Genomic DNA, 16,105 nt, shown 5'->3' on the forward strand with positions numbered 1-16,105 from the left:
AGTAAGTGGAGAAAAAGAGAGTTAGAAAACTGGGCCAATCTTAGATCACAAGGCCGCGGTATAAAGAACTTTGAAAATGATAACATTAGTAATGATTGGCTTGTTCACTATCGCAATATTCTCCACAGAAAACTTTTAACAGCGATACAGCTACGGGCCAATGTCTACACCACGAGTGAGTATTTGGCGCGTGGGCTGGGAGAAGGAGTTCCAAAGGGGTGCAGGCATTGTCCTTTAGAATGGGAAACTTGTTCGCACATAATCGGATACTGCCCGGTGGTTCAAGAAGCCCGGATCCGCAGACATAACATCATATGCGGAATGCTGGCTGAGGAGGCCAAGAGACTGGGGTGGTTAGTTTATAACGAACCAAACTTCAGAGATAAGAACAATGAACTCTTCAAGCCAGATTTGATCTTTGTTAAGGAATATCGGGCCAAAGTAGTGGATGTAACTATTCGCTATGAAAGTGGACTATCATCTCTAGACGACGCCACGGCAGAGAAAGTCCGAAAATATTGACATCTAAAAGAACAAGTGCAAGAGATGACCAACACCGAAGATGTGGAGTTTGTAGGATTTCCAATCGGCGCTAGAGGGAAGTGGTACAAAGGCAATGAGAGCTTCCTTGCCGACCTGGGACTCTCGACCAGCCGCTTAAAAAGGACAGCGAGACTCCTTTCACAAAAGGCACTCCTGTCCTCTGTGGACATACTTCACATCTTTGCCAGCAAAGGCAAGGATGTGTAACTATAATATGACTTTACACACTATGACTTTGTATATACAAAGTCCTTCTTCGGAAGGCAACAGTAAAATTCTTCACACAGACGACTTGGAGCTTGCTCTGTCTTCTGTACCGCTGAATTTTGCTCTTGCCCGGCTCCCATGTGGTCGAGCCTGGATAGCTGGGACTTGAGATCTGGTCCCCAACTGACGCTCACCGAAATTTGACTCGGGCGGACGGGCTGCCTACCAATCCCAACCCGGAAAAGGTGCCATGAAATATTTCATGGTTCAATAATAGCCAAAAAAAAAAAAAAAGGGGGCCACAGTTACTAACTGGGCTTAGCTGCAGAGGTCACACCTCCTCGTGGTCCCGCTGGATGCCCATTCGTGGGTAACTGAGTTGACCTCTGCCCCAGTGTGTTATTCGGTGCTATAGTTACTTCCTCCCTATCGACTGGAGTCACCGACCACTCAATAGTAATTTCAGGTTAATCAAAATTTATTCGACCAAGAACTAGTAAAATAGTCGTGAGTCCAAAGCCCTTGGCCTGAGGGCTAACATAAGGCATATCAGGTGAACTTGGGGGCTGGTTCATCTGGTGATATCCCGAACCCCTGCAGTCATGCTGGACAACCTGATAAAATTTTCGGTTGTGAACTATGTCTCAGTGGCCACCCAGACAGGGGAAATCCTCCAGGAAATGGCAAGGGCATGCCCTGCGAGAATAACACCAGAGGAGGTGGTCCACCTAACCCAGAATTTGACCTTTTATAACTCGGACGTGACCGGTTGGGAAGGGACTTGTCCCAACCCGACCTTCAATTGCACTAAAGAACTGCCAGAGGTTTATGAGGCCTTGGAACCTGTTGAATCATCACCAATGATCGGGGCTGAAAAAGCACCAGAGGAAGATGTGATAGACATGGAACCAAGAACTCCCTCCGGCCCTGCAATTCTACCAATAAATACTATAAATCCCATCCTTGATGCAATGGGGGGAATGACTGATGTGGGAACACCAGTCGTGAAGATCCTAGATCAACATCCAGCATGTCCTTGCTGTGGTATCAGGATGGGGAAAGTTGCAGCTCTAGTCAATCATCTCAAGAGAGCCTATGGTCGGCAACGAATCCTCTTTCAGTGTTCCTATTGTGGGAGGACAAATATCAAACACCACAGTATTGCCTGCCACTTCCCGAAATGCCAGGGAGCTCCAGATACTCAGAATCAGGAAGAAGCCCCGGAGGAACCTGGAATATGGCACTGTGGGGAATGTAATCGAAAATTTAAAACCAAGAGCGGCATATCACAGCATAAAAGACTTATGCACCCACTAACTAGAAATCTGGAGCGGATTGAAGCAACTCGACCGAAGGAAAAAAGCCTGCGAGGAATGCACAAGAGCTGCTGGACAGAGGAAGAGACGGCTCTACTGCTAAAATTGGAAGAGAAGTTTAAGACCGAGCGTTTCATTAACAAACTGATCAGGGAGCATTTGCCCACAAAAACGGCGAAGCAGATCAGTGACAAAAGACGGCAGCTTGCGGCTAGCGCAAAGACTGCGGCACCACCTAGGAGAGCAGCAATAGAGCGCAGTGGGGAGCCCCCGGCAGAGAAGGAAAGGAATGCGAGGATAAGAATGGAATATAGAAAGATTATAACAGAGAGGATACGGGCAGGTTCCTTACCGACAAGCCAAATGGTTGCATACAAGAGGATTGTAGAGGATGGCGAGGACGCCCGGAGAATCATCGAAGCGTCGGCAGAAGAGTGGCTGACACAGCTGGCAGGAAAGATCGCCGCAACAAAATTGAAACAAAGAAGAAAGCACCAAGTAAAACCCGCACCTGTGAAGAAGGAAAGGAGATGGATAAAGAACAGGGCAGTGAGAAGGGGATTATACCTGCGATACCGGCGGCTCTTTGAGATAGATCGCAAGAAGCTCGCTGGTATCATTCTGGATAACATCGAGGCACTGAAGTGCCCCCTTCCAATGAGCAAGCTATATGGCTCGTTTCAGAGGAAGTGGGAAGAGGGATCCCCATTTGCTGGCTTGGGTGCTTTCCGGAGTGCTGGAATAGCGGAAAACTCTGCATTCAAAGAAATGATCTCCTCAAAGGAGGTCCTGAAGAACATCGCGGAAATGAATAAGAACTCCGCTCCCAGACCAGACGGCCTGTCCCTGAGGGATGCTATTAAAAAGGACCCTCAGGGGAGCCAATTGGCTGAATTGTTCAACCTGTGGCTGCTGGCTGGAAGGATCCCTGATGGGATCAAAGAATGCAGAACAATCCTAATACCAAAATCCGCGGATCCGAGTAAAATTGATGACATAAACAATTGGCGGCCTATTACCATCGGGTCTGTAATCTTAAGATTATTCTCACGGATCCTAACAGCACGACTGCAGCGAGCCTGTCCAATTAACAACCGACAAAGAGGGTTTATTGCTGCCCCAGGCTGTGCAGAAAATCTAAAGCTCCTGCAAGTGCTCATCAGGCATGCCAAGAAAGATCACAAGACGCTGGCGGTCGTCTTTGTGGACCTAGCGAAAGCCTTCGATTCGGTCAATCACCACCATATCCTGGAGGTCCTCCGACAGAAGGGTGTCAATGATCATATAATTGACATCATCACCGACTCATATAACAACTGTGCAACTAGGCTTGAGATAGGGGAAACCTGTTCTGAAAAGATTAAGATCCTCACCGGGGTAAAGCAAGGTGATCCGATGTCCCCATTACTAGTCAATTTAGCAGTAGACCCATTATGTAAACTAGAAGAGATCAAAGAAGGATTTAAATATGGTAGCAGCTTGATATCATCATTAGCATTCACAGATGATCTGGTCCTACTCAGCGACTCATGGGAGGGCATGCAGAAGAATATCCAAGTGGTGGAAGAATTCTGTCATGCAACAGGGCTGAAGGTGCAAGCTAGGAAATGCCACGGGTTCATGATAAGGCCCACGAAAGACTCTTATACTGTTAACAGCTGTGACCCGTGGGAAATTGAAGGGGCTCAGCTCCATCTGTTTGAGCCTGGAAGCTCCGAGAAGTATTTGGGCCTGGAAGTAGACCCGTGGGTCGGACTCTCGAAGCCGGAGTTGAAAGAAAAGCTTGACACCTGGGTGAAAAACATCGGGACAGCCCCATTAAAACCACTACAGAAAGCAGAAATCTTGAACAGGTATGCAGTCCCACGGGTGCTGTATGCAGCAGATCATTCTGGTGTGAATGCCTCATACCTCCAGACCCTGGACCTTGCCATTAGATCAGCAGTGAAGAGCTGGCTTCACTTACCTCCCAGCACATGTGACACCATCTTATATGCCAGCACAAGTGATGGCGGCTTAGGAATTGCGCGGCTGGCGAGCCAAATTCCAAATATACAGGCTCACTGGTTGCATCGAGTTGCCCAGTCCTCTGATATCATCACGAGAACTATTGTTCTCGAAGAGGGGATCCAGAGGGAATACAACAAGGTATGGATCGCCGCTGGAGGAAGGGCTAATAAGATTCCATCGATCGGAGAGGAACTCCCGATGACAATTCCGGTTGTACTGGGAGGCAGCGAGGCTTCATCCGAATGGGAGATGTCATCACCCAGAGTCATCTATCCGGTTCCTAGCAAGTGGAGAAAAAGAGAGTTAGAAAATTGGGCCAATCTAAGATCACAAGGCCGCGGTATAAAGAACTTTGAGAATGACAACATCAGTAATGGTTGGCTCATACACTACCGGGGTATTCCCCACAGGAAGCTATTAACAGCAATACAGCTGCGGGCCAATGTCTATCCCACTAGGGAGTATTTGGCACGGGGGCTGGGAGAACTGTTCCAAAGGGGTGCAGGCATTGTCCTGCGGAGTGGGAAATTGTTCCCATATTATCGGATACTGCCCGGCAGTTCAGGAGGCCCGGATTCGTAGGCATAACATCTTATGGGGAATGCTGGCTGAAGAGGCCAAGAGACTGGGGTGGTTGGCGTATATCGAACCGAACCTTAGGGATAACAACAATGAACTCTTTCAGCCGGATTTGGTTGTAGTTAAGGAGCACCAGGCGAAAGTAGTGGATGTAACTGTTTGCTACGAAAGTGGGTTGTCATCTCTAGGTGACGCCACGGCAGAGAAAGTCCGGAAATATCAACATCTGGAAGAACAAGTGAAGGAAATGACGAATGCGGGAGAGGTGGAGTTCTTGGGATTCCCGATTGGCACTAGAGGGAAGTGGTACAAAGGCAACGAGAGTCTCCTCACCGACCTTGGACTCTCTACCAGCCTCTTGAGGAGGATAGCGAGACTCTTTTCACAAAGGGCGCTCCTGTCCTCGGTGGACATACTCCACATCTTTACAAGTAAAGGTAAGGATGTGTAATTTCTTTTGATTGACTTATATACTGTGACTTTGTATATACAAAGTCCATCTTCAGAAGGCAACAGTAAAATTCTTCACACAGACGACGTGGGGCTTGCTCTGTCTTCTGTACCGCTGAATTTTGCTCTTGCCCGGCTCTCTTGTGGTTGAGCCTGGATAATTGTGACATGGGATCTAGTCCCCAGATGACGCGCACCAAATTTGACTCGGGCGGACGGGCCACCTACCAAGCCCAACTCGGAAAAGGTGCCATGGAATGTTCCATGGTTCAATAATAGCCAAATGCCTCATCATCTAATTAGTGACGCACAGGAATGGATGAACGAGATTCCCACTGTCCCTACCTACTATCCAGCGAAACCACAGCCAAGGGAACGGGCTTGGCAGAATCAGCGGGGAAAGACGACCCTGTTGAGCTTGACTCTAGTCTGGCGCTGTGAAGAGACACAAGAGGTGTAGAATAAGTGGGAGGCCCCACGCGCGCGTGACCCATACCGCGGCCCGGCCGCCAGTGAAATACCACTACTCTGATTGTTTTTTCCACTTACCCGGTGAGGCAGGGGGGCGAGCCCCGAGGGACTCTCGCTTCTGGCGCCAAGTGCCTGGCGCATGCTGGGTGCAACCTGCTCCAGGGACAGCATCAGGTGGGGAGTTTGACTGGAGCGGTACACCTGTCAAACCGTAATGCAGGTGTCTTAAGGCGAGCTCAGGGAGGACAGAAACCTCCCGTGGAGCAGAAGGGCAAAAGCTCGCTTGATCTTGATTTTCAGTCAATCACTCCTGTCTTTTTTTTTTTTTTTTTTTTTTTCCTTTCCTTCCGCTGCTCGGGAGCAGGTTGATCTGGTGACCCACGAGCGGCTGCTGATAGGCGGGCGGCAGCAGCGGGTCGACCTCCGGCGCAAACTCTGCCCACGCGGCAGGCTGCGGGGTAGACGTGCTGCCCCGCTCGCCCGCTCCGGTCGCGGCGACTGATCCGCCGGGCCGAGGGCCAGCCCGAATGCGTGGGTCCGGGGGTAGACCTGGTGTCTCTCTGCCCACTTCTTTTTTTTTTCCTTCCCCCCGCCCTCCCCCGGCATTGGCAGGTAGTCCTGTTGCCGCTATACCGGGGCGGGTGGCCTGGCGGCCTTTTCCCTGGGGAGGGCGCCCGCCCGAATGCGCGGGTCCCGGGGTAGACCTGGTGTCGCGGGAACTTCCCCCCCCTTCGGGGGGGGTGGTAGACCTGGTGCCCCTCTCCCGGGGCGGCGCAGAGTGCTCGTCAAGGCCCGGCCGGCGGGGACGGGACGGGGACGGCCGTTTTTAACGGTTCCAGCGCGCGGGCCGGGGGTCGACCTCGTCCCGCCGCACCCTCTGCCCTGCGGGGCCCTCCCCCACCTCGGAGCTGCAGGTCGCCGGCCTGGTACGCCCTTCCCCGTGTGGCGGGCCGTGCGGGGAGGGGGGGGGGGATGTCGGCGGAAAAGGGTGGCGCGCGCGGGCGCGGAAGCTACTTCCCTGAGCGCCCGGAGAAAAAGCCCGCGAGTCCCTGGGCGGCGGCGGCGGCGGCCGGGGGGTGGGGCGGCGCGGGGTTCCAAGAGTCTTCCTCAGCCCCCAGCAACGCGCCATCCCCGAAGCTTCGGAATGCAACGGTCGGGGCCGACCAGCGAAGGGAGCGAGCAGGCGACAACGAATGGGAGGGGAGGCAGAGGGGCCCCGGGGGGGGTGGTAGTGCCGGGGGACAGAGAAAGACAGACACACAGTGCCCGCAACGGTGCAGATTCGTACACGAGCACCCTCCCCTTAGCGCGGGGCCGCGGGACTCCTACCTTGCGAAGGAGCGAGCGCAGCAGGACTCCCAGCGAGGTCCGGTCGCCGCGGGGAGGGGGGGAGGGTTGGGCGCTGTCGCGGGTTGCCGGCGGGCGACAGGCGCGTGCGGCACCTGCTTCCCCGAGCGCCCGGCCAAGATAGCAGGTCCCGGCGGGCCGGCGCCGACCCGCCCCGCGCCGTCCCGCCCTGCCCCGCCGCGGGCGCCCCGGGCCTGCGCAGATGGCGGGGTGGGGCTGCCGGGGAGAGAGGCGAGGGGAGGGGGGGAGAGGGGGAGAGGCCCCGGGCCCCCTGCTGCCTCGGGGCGCCGGTCAGCTTGGGATCAGGGATTCTTCCTCAATCCCTAGCGACGTGCTGGCCACGAGGTTTAGGAACGGCCGGGGCCGGGCATTGAAGGGAACACGAGGGAGCGAGCATTAGACGATGAAAGGGGAGAGGGTTGGGGGGGGGGGCGGCGGTGCCGGCCGGGGGGGGGGGAGGGCACGGGGCCGGCCGGCCGACCGATAATAAAAGAACAATAGAAAGAAACGGCGGGGGGTGGGGGAAGTGAAAGAAAGAAGAGAAAACACCGCCACCACCACCAGCGAAAAGAACCGCGCGCGGGAAAAGCAAGCCCAAACGGCCACTGCAGCAGCCTACCTTCGTAAACGAGCCCCTTCCCCTGCCCTAGCAGGTCAGGTCGGGGGGTGGGGGAAGCACACGGTCACATTCCAGCCTGTGACTATAGTCAATTCATCTTATCCTTCACAGAGTGGTGGTAGGGTCACCTATTGCCTCTGTGCCATAACTAGTGTATTGATAATTTATGTGCTTACAGATCCACAGCAAGCAAAGGGTCTTTAGCATAAAGTATTGCTATTAATTATGTACTAATTTGTATGTCTTGGGTGGTTGAACTCAGGTTGTTTTATCGCGTAGCAAACCTTTGCATACAATATGATTATAAGCAATAGACATCATAACATTAGAGTTAGTAAAATCACAACTGGATGGAGCATGAGATTAAAACTTCCCATTGCTGTGGGTGACCATCTGAGAAGAGTTTCCCACCAATGATGTTCTCCATCTTTTTTCACTCTTTCCAGAACATGGTGCCTCTCTTCTGCATCATGACAAACAGTGATTAGGGTTCTTTGTCCATTGTTTTGGATGCCTTTCAGCAGTTGACACAGGTCATCGTGTTGTAGTAGTTTTTTCACCAGTGTAAGTTTCATTCCGATGGGGGTAGGCAATAAATCTCAATTTAATATATAATTAGATTGTAACAACTGATGAGACGTAACAGGAGCTGAATAAGTAAAATTGCATCCCATAACTTCAGTAAAGTTACAAACAAATGTTTGAGTGCTTGCTTGTATCTACAGTAATGTTATCTCCAAGTATAAAATCACAAAGGGTTCTCATACAAACACATCCTTTTCCAAGATATACAAGTACAATTTCAGGGGTTTCATCGGGATGTATTTCAAAATGACAAGGTCATTTTGTGTCAAGACAAATGTCTTGGGCTTTGGTGGTATTCCTCTCACAAATAAATCCTTGTTCCCATACAACACATGCGTTAACATCAACGGTTTGCCATTTGTTTCCGTTTTGTTAGGCCCATACTCGAAGTTCTAACGCGTAGAGTATAGTGCCATTGTGACTTAATCCCAGCACAATGATTGGGTATATGGTGTATACTGAAGCATTGTGTATTGTTAAGACAAAGGCTGTGGCCTTATTGTTGATGGGGTCATAAGTAAAATGGACTAAATGCCACCAAGGTTGGGAGTCTTTTTCAAATTTAGTTGCATTATCACAAATTACCTTTTGAATTTCAGTGGGTAAGGTGCCTCTTCGCCTTCTCTTATAATTGCTGCTGCCATAGATTACATCCAGAGTTGAGCCTGGATACAACTAAGAGCTAGAGAAACATTATCTTGGGCTACACCAAGTGCATCCACAATCAGTTGGTGGTCCTTTTCATTAATCCTTTCCCACTGAGGCAATATGTCGGACAGGAGCCATTGATTAGTACTCAATGCTAACAGGGAAGATCATAGTGGGTGTTCCAATTTATTTCAATGGCCCGTTGCGGTGCTTAGTTTATTTATGAGCACTTCCGCATCTATGCTGTTCAAGACTCCCAGTCCAGTCCCTAAAATTCTGGTTGCATCTCTCTGTGTTCTTTTTGGGGAGGTGAGGATTTATCCATGTAGCCAAGATGACCATCCTGCATAGGATGTGCTTAGGAATTGTGAGCATGTGGGCTTTACAGCAGAGATATTAATTTGCATTCATAATTCTACTCGCTTGAGTGACTGGGAAGGGTTGACTAGGACCCATTGTTGGCTTACATATTTGATGGCATAGGGTCTGATTTCTGAAATCTGTGGGGATAGCTTTTTCTCATCCTTTTTAACAGCAGAGGTATTTATGCTAGGGGGAAAGGTTCTTCTTCTCATCTTGTTGGATGCTGCAAAACAAAAAGGTAGAATAGACTCATCTAGGTGGGGTTTTCTGGACAGGTTACCCCATCAAAAAGAAGGAAAAATCCATCGTGCACTAATTCTATGTTTTGTACTACTGTTACCAGTAGCTTCCTACCTATATATTGGTACAGTTTCACATCTTGAGAGAGTGAGATTGTCTGTAAAAACTTAGCAAGTGCAGCATGAGCAATTCTGTGTGAATGTTCATACCCCTGTGGGAGTCTGTTAAAGGTATATTGTATTCCCTCCCAAGTGAAAGCAAACTTCTCTTTATCCTCCTCCTGCAAGGGGACCATAAAGAACATAGCTTTCACATCTAGCACTGCCATCCATGGGTATGCAGCTGCTTGTAAAGTAGCTGTTAAGTTTGCAATATTTGGTACAGCAGCTGTTAGTGGGGCTGTATCAGCACTCAGGTGCCGATAATCAATTGTCAAATGCCACTTCCCATCTGGTTTCTGAACTGGCCAGACAGGGCCAGACATGGGGAGTGGGTTCTGGAGATAATCTGTCATTTCTCCAAGTCAGCTGTGGCTTCAGAAATTCCTTTTTGTGCCACAGCAGAAATTGGATATTGCAGTATGCTAGTAATTTTTGAATCAGGGAGTGCAGGGGCTGCGTGAAGTACACTCGCTGCAGCCTCCCTATTTCTACTGGGGTTGGAGTCGAAGTCTGAGCTGAAGGACCACGCACTGTCGTCTGGCAGGCTCCAGGTTCATCCATTTAAAGCAGCAAAACCTAAAAATTTTTTTCACTGTGATCTTTAACTGCAAAGCCAGTAGTCAACATGCGCCTCTCACCTGGGAGCCATAAATTAACCTTGGCAGTTTGGCACGCAACACTTGCTCTGTTCACACCAGTAATTTTAACTCTTTGCCATCCGGATTGCACACCCATCCCCATCTTCTTGGCATTTTGTTGTGTTAGTATTGAAATTTGTGCTCCCCTATCTATTAAAAACTTCACCAATTGTCGTTGAGGACCGACTGGAATCAAGATATATGGGCCATTATCACTTAACCACTGATAAACCTCCACTTGCTGGACAGGCAGACCCAATTGCCTTCCGGGCATTACTTGCCTTTTTGCTTCATGCCCTGCAATTCTTCCCTAAGGGGGAGGAAGGGATTGTCTCTCTCTCTCTCTGGGAGCTGGCGCCCAAGGAGTCAAAGTACGTTCCTTCCTTTCGCCATTATCTCGTTTCTGGAATGCTTCAGTCAGACTCAAGATAATGCCAGTAGACTGACCTTGAATCGCGACTCTGGGAATGCCTAGGGCTAAGGCTTTCCTCCACAATCCATTTCTCCATTCTCGAGATTCTGTTTGTGGGTCTTTAGGCTTACTTCCCTTCGATCTAGTTTCTGTTCCCCATGGGGGTATCACTGGTCTCACCCTACAATCTCTTCCACGGGACTTCAGATTCCTGTTCTCATCTGATGGATCTTCCCAGCCCATTTCACGGCTGTGGTTAACAATGCCATGCATTAATACTGCCCATGTAGGGAGTTGCCTGCGGGGGGGTATGTGGCGGGGTGTTGTTATCACCTAGTCTTTCACTGTATTCTGTGTCTCTTCTTATCTCATCCTAATTTATAATTAAATAGGGTTTAAGAATTGCCAGGGCTCCTCTAATGAGTGGTTTTAACACTGCCGAATCTACTATAGCAGATACTGGGATATCACCGCGTCCTCCTTGGTGCATGGCTTGTATGTAAGCAGCTTTTGTGATGGCTGTGGAGAGCTCACTTATAATTGTAATGGGGATTATGGAAGGTTCACCTCGCTCCATTGTGCCTATTCCTCCAGCCCGGTAAGCTACTCGACTGGTGATAGAATGGGGTATATCTGCAGGGCCGGGTCCTAAATGTAAGGAAACTCCCAGACCCCAGTAGCCATTTGCTTCATCCTCACTCGACGTTATTCGGTTGCTGCCACTTAGGCAGATTTGCCACAAGTATTCAGTTTCAGCTGGTTTTCTGCTATATCTCCTTTGCAAATTTGTCAATTGTAACAGATCCCAGGGAGTAGTTTGCATAGTATGTTGTGGAGCACCACCCCGAGGTCCCTTGTTTCCTTGGGTTTTAACAATGGGTTTAGCTTCATAGTCGGGGGATTTGAGGGGAACAATGGGTCATCTTCCCCTGGCTCGCTATCATTGGGATCAGCCCAGATGTTTCCATCCCAGTCTTCAGGGGATACTATTAGTTTCCTAATCTGTACCCTGTTGGGAGGCAGGCATGGAGCCTGCATAAGCGTCATCTCGACCTTTTCTCCCAACTTTTGTCTTTTCTCCTTTTCCTCCTGTAACTGTTTCTGCAGTTGTTCAGTTTTCAAAGACAGGAACAACTCAGTTGCCTTTTTACCTTCTATTTCTTTCTTTTTAGGTATTCTTTATCAGTTTCCCAATTATGCTAATTGTCACGAGCCCATTCTTCTGAGAAGTTGGGACTCAAGTTCACTCCATGCCTCTGTAAATGATCGGTGATACGACTTGCTATCCTGCTGACTATGCCACAGGGCAGGCAACAGCAGGTGCAGCACCCGAGGTCCTTTGAGGGCAGTGGCAGCAAAATAATATATTACCAATATAATGTATGAAATATAGATGAAATAATTAGTAGCATCATACAGGAAATCAATGAAGAATGACATAAATGAAATAATGCATGAGGGAAATCCTCTGCTTTAATTCAGATTTACCAAAGGGAGAAGGTTTTGCTCCCGCTGGATTCTAGTGACCCTGGTGAAATATGTTTTCTTCATATCTCTCTTGGACCATTTTTTCAGACCCTTCTTTTTTGTTGTCCTTTTTCTGTCCTGGTTCGGTCTCAAGTCACTCTTGAATATGCACTGTGCAATGCATAAAGCATCTCCATAATCCTTTCAAAAGTCCAGCAATGTCTTTTGCTTCTACAACATCCTCTCGCCCATCCTCTGCCTTGGCAATTGCAAGGCGATATACAAAGCTGTGGAGGACACATGGCTGTACCTCTGACATTATGAGAAACCTAGAAATTGAGGGAAAAAATAAGCGTCTTTTGTTTTTTTCTTCTCTGTCTCCTTCTACCTTTTCACTTTTTCCAGGAAGCAAAGCCTATTTCTTTATTTAGTTCTTGAGGACTCTGCTGGAGAGATCCTTGTTGGCTGAGGGCTGGGCATTGCTTGTTTTCTGCTTGGTGCCTTGGTTTGGAAAAAGAGAGCTCAGCCAGCCCTTTGCTCAGACACATCTCAAGAGGTCCCGCTGTTCAAACAAAGGATGTGCTTGGCTGCAGCGGGAAGAAGTTCATTTTACAAATGCTCAGTTCTGCAGAACAGTGAAGAACGGTGCTGCAGGAAGAGTCTTTTCCCCCCTTGAAGGAGATGTCCTGCCTGGTTTTGCTAATTCCAGCTTCACAGCTGGCTCCACTGCTTTTTGAGAAGGCACTGTGATGCAGGAGGAGAAGTGTGCTCACAGGGAGAGATCTTATTAATTCGTTTTTCTAGAGCAGGTCTTCCTGAGGAGCCCTTCTGTAGGTCCATCTGGACTCACGTTCTTGGTCTCACCAGTCAGTGGACCTGAACTTTCCAGCTGTCTCAGGACTCGGGTCTGTGTCCAGGTTCACACTTAGCCCATGGCAAAGGCAAGCTGATGCAACCTGATGCAGCTCACTTGCTTTGCAGGCTCTGCTAATGGGCGCTAGAATAACATGCACACAGATGAATGCCGGAGCTCAGGGGCATCTTGATGCGCAAAAGGAGCACGGTCCTGAGTTTGCAATCTCCTTAAAAACTAAGCATTTCACCCTGAAATGATTTCAACACCTACCTTTCTTCTTTACTAACTGGGTCAGGTGAAAAAATGTCACCAAAGAGCCTTTCCAATCCCCAAAATAGAGTTGTGCACATGTGGGTTTCCAGAGCCATTGAACCCTTCCAGAAGGGGGTGCCTTTCATCAGGGTTCATGTTTGCACCTTCACCATGACTTGAATTTATGAGGTTTTTATGTCAGGTCCTTGCCAGCCCCAGTGAGCTGTCGTGTCATTCCGAGAAGCTTCTTTGTGAGTAAGAGAGGAGGCACGGAAAAGGGGTGATGTTTTCTTGGAAGTGGAAGATGTTGGCTGCAAATACATAAGGGGAACAACCTCTTCACTGGAAATCTTTCTGAGAAAGTCTGTTTTTTCTGAGGGATTTTCGAAGCGCCGTTTTGACATCCTTGTTCCGGAGGCTGTAAATCATGGGGTTGAGCAGCGTGGTGAGAATGGTGTAGGCAACTGAGATCACCGCATCCTTGTCCGATGAGTAGCTGGCGTTGGGTCTCAGGTAGATGGAGGAGGCACAGCCGTAGTGCACGACCACCACCATCAGGTGAGCGCTGCAGGTGGAGAAGGCTTTGCGCCTGCCTGCGGCTGAGGGGATCTTCAGGATGGTGAAGAGGATGAAGAGGTATGAAATAAGGATCAGCATCAGCGGGATCAGAAGGACGAAGATGGCCAGCGTGAAGACAACGGCCTTGCTGAGATTGGTGTCAGCAAAGGCCACACTGAGGACCGGGGCGATGTCACAGAAGAAATGGTTGAGTTTCCTGGAGGCCTGGAAGGGCAAGCAAAATATCAAGGTGGTATCGGCCTGGGCGGCCAGCAAGCCAATGAGAGCAGAAGCGATCACCAGCTGAACACACACTCGCCGAGTCATGATGCTGTTGTAGTGCAGGGGGTGGCAGATGGCCACGAAGCGATCGTAGCCCATGGTGGCCAGGAGGAAGGAGTGGGAACACCCCAAGAAGAGGAAGAAGTACATCTGCACAGCACAGCCCAGGAAGGAAATGGCTTTCCTCTCTGCCAGCAAGTCTACCAGCATCTTGGGGACAATGACAAAGGTGTAGCAAGTCTCCAGAAACGACAAGACAGAGAGGAAGAAGTACATGGGCGTGTGCAGGCTCGGATCAAGCCTTATGATGGTCATGATAGTGGCGTTTGTGCTCAGAGTGACCAGGTAAAGCAGCAAAAAGACCACAAAGAGCAGCTTCTGCAGCTCTGCCAGGTTGGAGAACCCCAGGAAGATGAAGTCCGTGGTCAGGCTTTGGCTGTCATTTTCCATGGAAGCGAAAGGCTTTCTCTGAATGCTGGGCAGGAAGAAAAGCAGCACCCGTCTCACCAAAGGTGCAAGGAGCTGTAGTGACAAAGAGAATCTGCTAGTGTCCCTCCTCAAGAGCCCTTTCCTGGCCTCTCCCTCCCCATGCTGGTTGCCCTCCTGGTGCATATGGGCTACTGTGCTTTGGTTGAGGCTGCACAGCAGAAGGAGGGTGCGGTGGGGCAGCACCTTGCCCTCCTGAGAGCAAGCTGGTGCGTGCAGCGAGCCGGGCTGGCGCGGGGATGCCTGGCGCCTTCTCTCGTGTGCTGGGGGGCAGCCGTGAGCTGTGGCAGCGCGGTGGCTGTGGAGCTGCAAGACGGAAAATGCCGGTTCAGAGCCTCTCACGCGCAAAAGGGGCTGCGCGAGCTCTCAGGGACACGTGCGGAGCTGTCAACGCTGAAGCGTCCAAGCTGCCCCAAGCGATGCTGCCCTGAGCAGCTGGAGGAGCAGAGCAGGGAAAGGCAGGGGGGTTGAGCAGTGCAGGCAGCTCCCGCTGCTGATCTGCCTGGGCTGGCTCAAGCCATGGGCTGTGTGCATTGTCTGCATGCACACGCAGGCTCCTGGTCACCCTGGGCTAGCGGTGGGCACGTTGGAATGCTCCCTTTCACATTCGAAGGGCAACAGCACAAAGGGGTCTTGCGTGAAGGAGGCTCAGACCCTCTCTTCCTTCGGCACAGGGTAGATTCACACCAGGATGGTGGGATCTAGTCGAGCCTCTGCTACAGGTCCTCTCCCTCCCCTTTTACCTTGTGAAGAGTAAGGCTGCAGAAAGGAAAACTGTGGAGCCAGGGGAAAGATGAGCCCGGAGCCCTACCTGCACTGTCCAGAAGGATGTTCAGGCATGGAGCAGGCCTGCAGCCCTCTGCACACTTGTAGCTGGAGGCAGCCCCAGCCTCTCTGAGAGACCCTGTCCTGTCCTTGTGGGCAGGGTGTCAGCAGCTTTGAGCTCTTCCAGGAGACTCAGGTGCATGCTCATTAAGGACTGCTATGTCCTCACCTGGGGACAGACATCATTAGTTGGTTGCAATGGGCATAATTAAGGATCGATCTCCCTGAGGCATCCTGGCAATACCCTCAGCAGCTCTCAGCAACGGATGTGTGCTGAACTCAAGACACAAGGCCTTTTCCTAAGCAATAACTAGGATCAAGCAGGCGCCTTTAGTCCTTCCTTTCTTGCTGAAAGCGGGCAAAAAAAAAGTTTCTTTGGCAACAGTGGCCTTGCCCTTCATTGCTCCTTTCCACCCATCGCAGCCCACCACCTCTCCACTGCACCGGGACGGTTGCCCCGGGTGTATACTGGGATTCAGTGAGGACCAAGGTGTGATGGGAGAGCAGCAGGAGTGTGTTCAAGAAGTAGCACTGCCCAACCCTCGGTGAAAGCCGTCTGTCCTCATCTTGACTCGTATGAAATGCACAGCTCTGGGGCACAGCTCTTCTCCTGAGAGAGGTGCCAAACGCAGGCAAGGGGCTTGCTTCCTGCCACCGCTCATTTCTCTCTGCTGGGTCAGGTACAGATGTCTGTGCTGTGGTGAGGGGACATGAAACCATGTGCACTACCAAGAAACCATGGCTGAGCACACAGCAGCCCATGCCAGGTGCTTGCTTGGGGCTATGAGAC

General features: G+C 50.6%; 2 protein-coding genes across 2 annotated transcripts in view; both read right to left on the reverse strand.

Annotated features, from left to right (window-relative positions):
- Window positions 1-16,105, reverse strand: part of LOC136996504 (SUN domain-containing protein 3-like) — a 512,910-nt gene that overhangs the window by 13,146 nt on the left and 483,659 nt on the right. The window lies entirely within an intron of this gene.
- LOC136996429 (olfactory receptor 10K2-like) lies at window positions 13,504-14,454 on the reverse strand. The gene has a single exon (XM_067317353.1). It carries the CDS (start codon window positions 14,452-14,454, stop codon window positions 13,504-13,506), a length of 951 nt encoding a protein of 316 aa, XP_067173454.1.

The sequence above is a fragment of the Apteryx mantelli genome, unplaced genomic scaffold (assembly GCF_036417845.1).
Source record: "Apteryx mantelli isolate bAptMan1 unplaced genomic scaffold, bAptMan1.hap1 HAP1_SCAFFOLD_40, whole genome shotgun sequence".
Lineage (NCBI taxonomy): Eukaryota > Metazoa > Chordata > Aves > Apterygiformes > Apterygidae > Apteryx > Apteryx mantelli.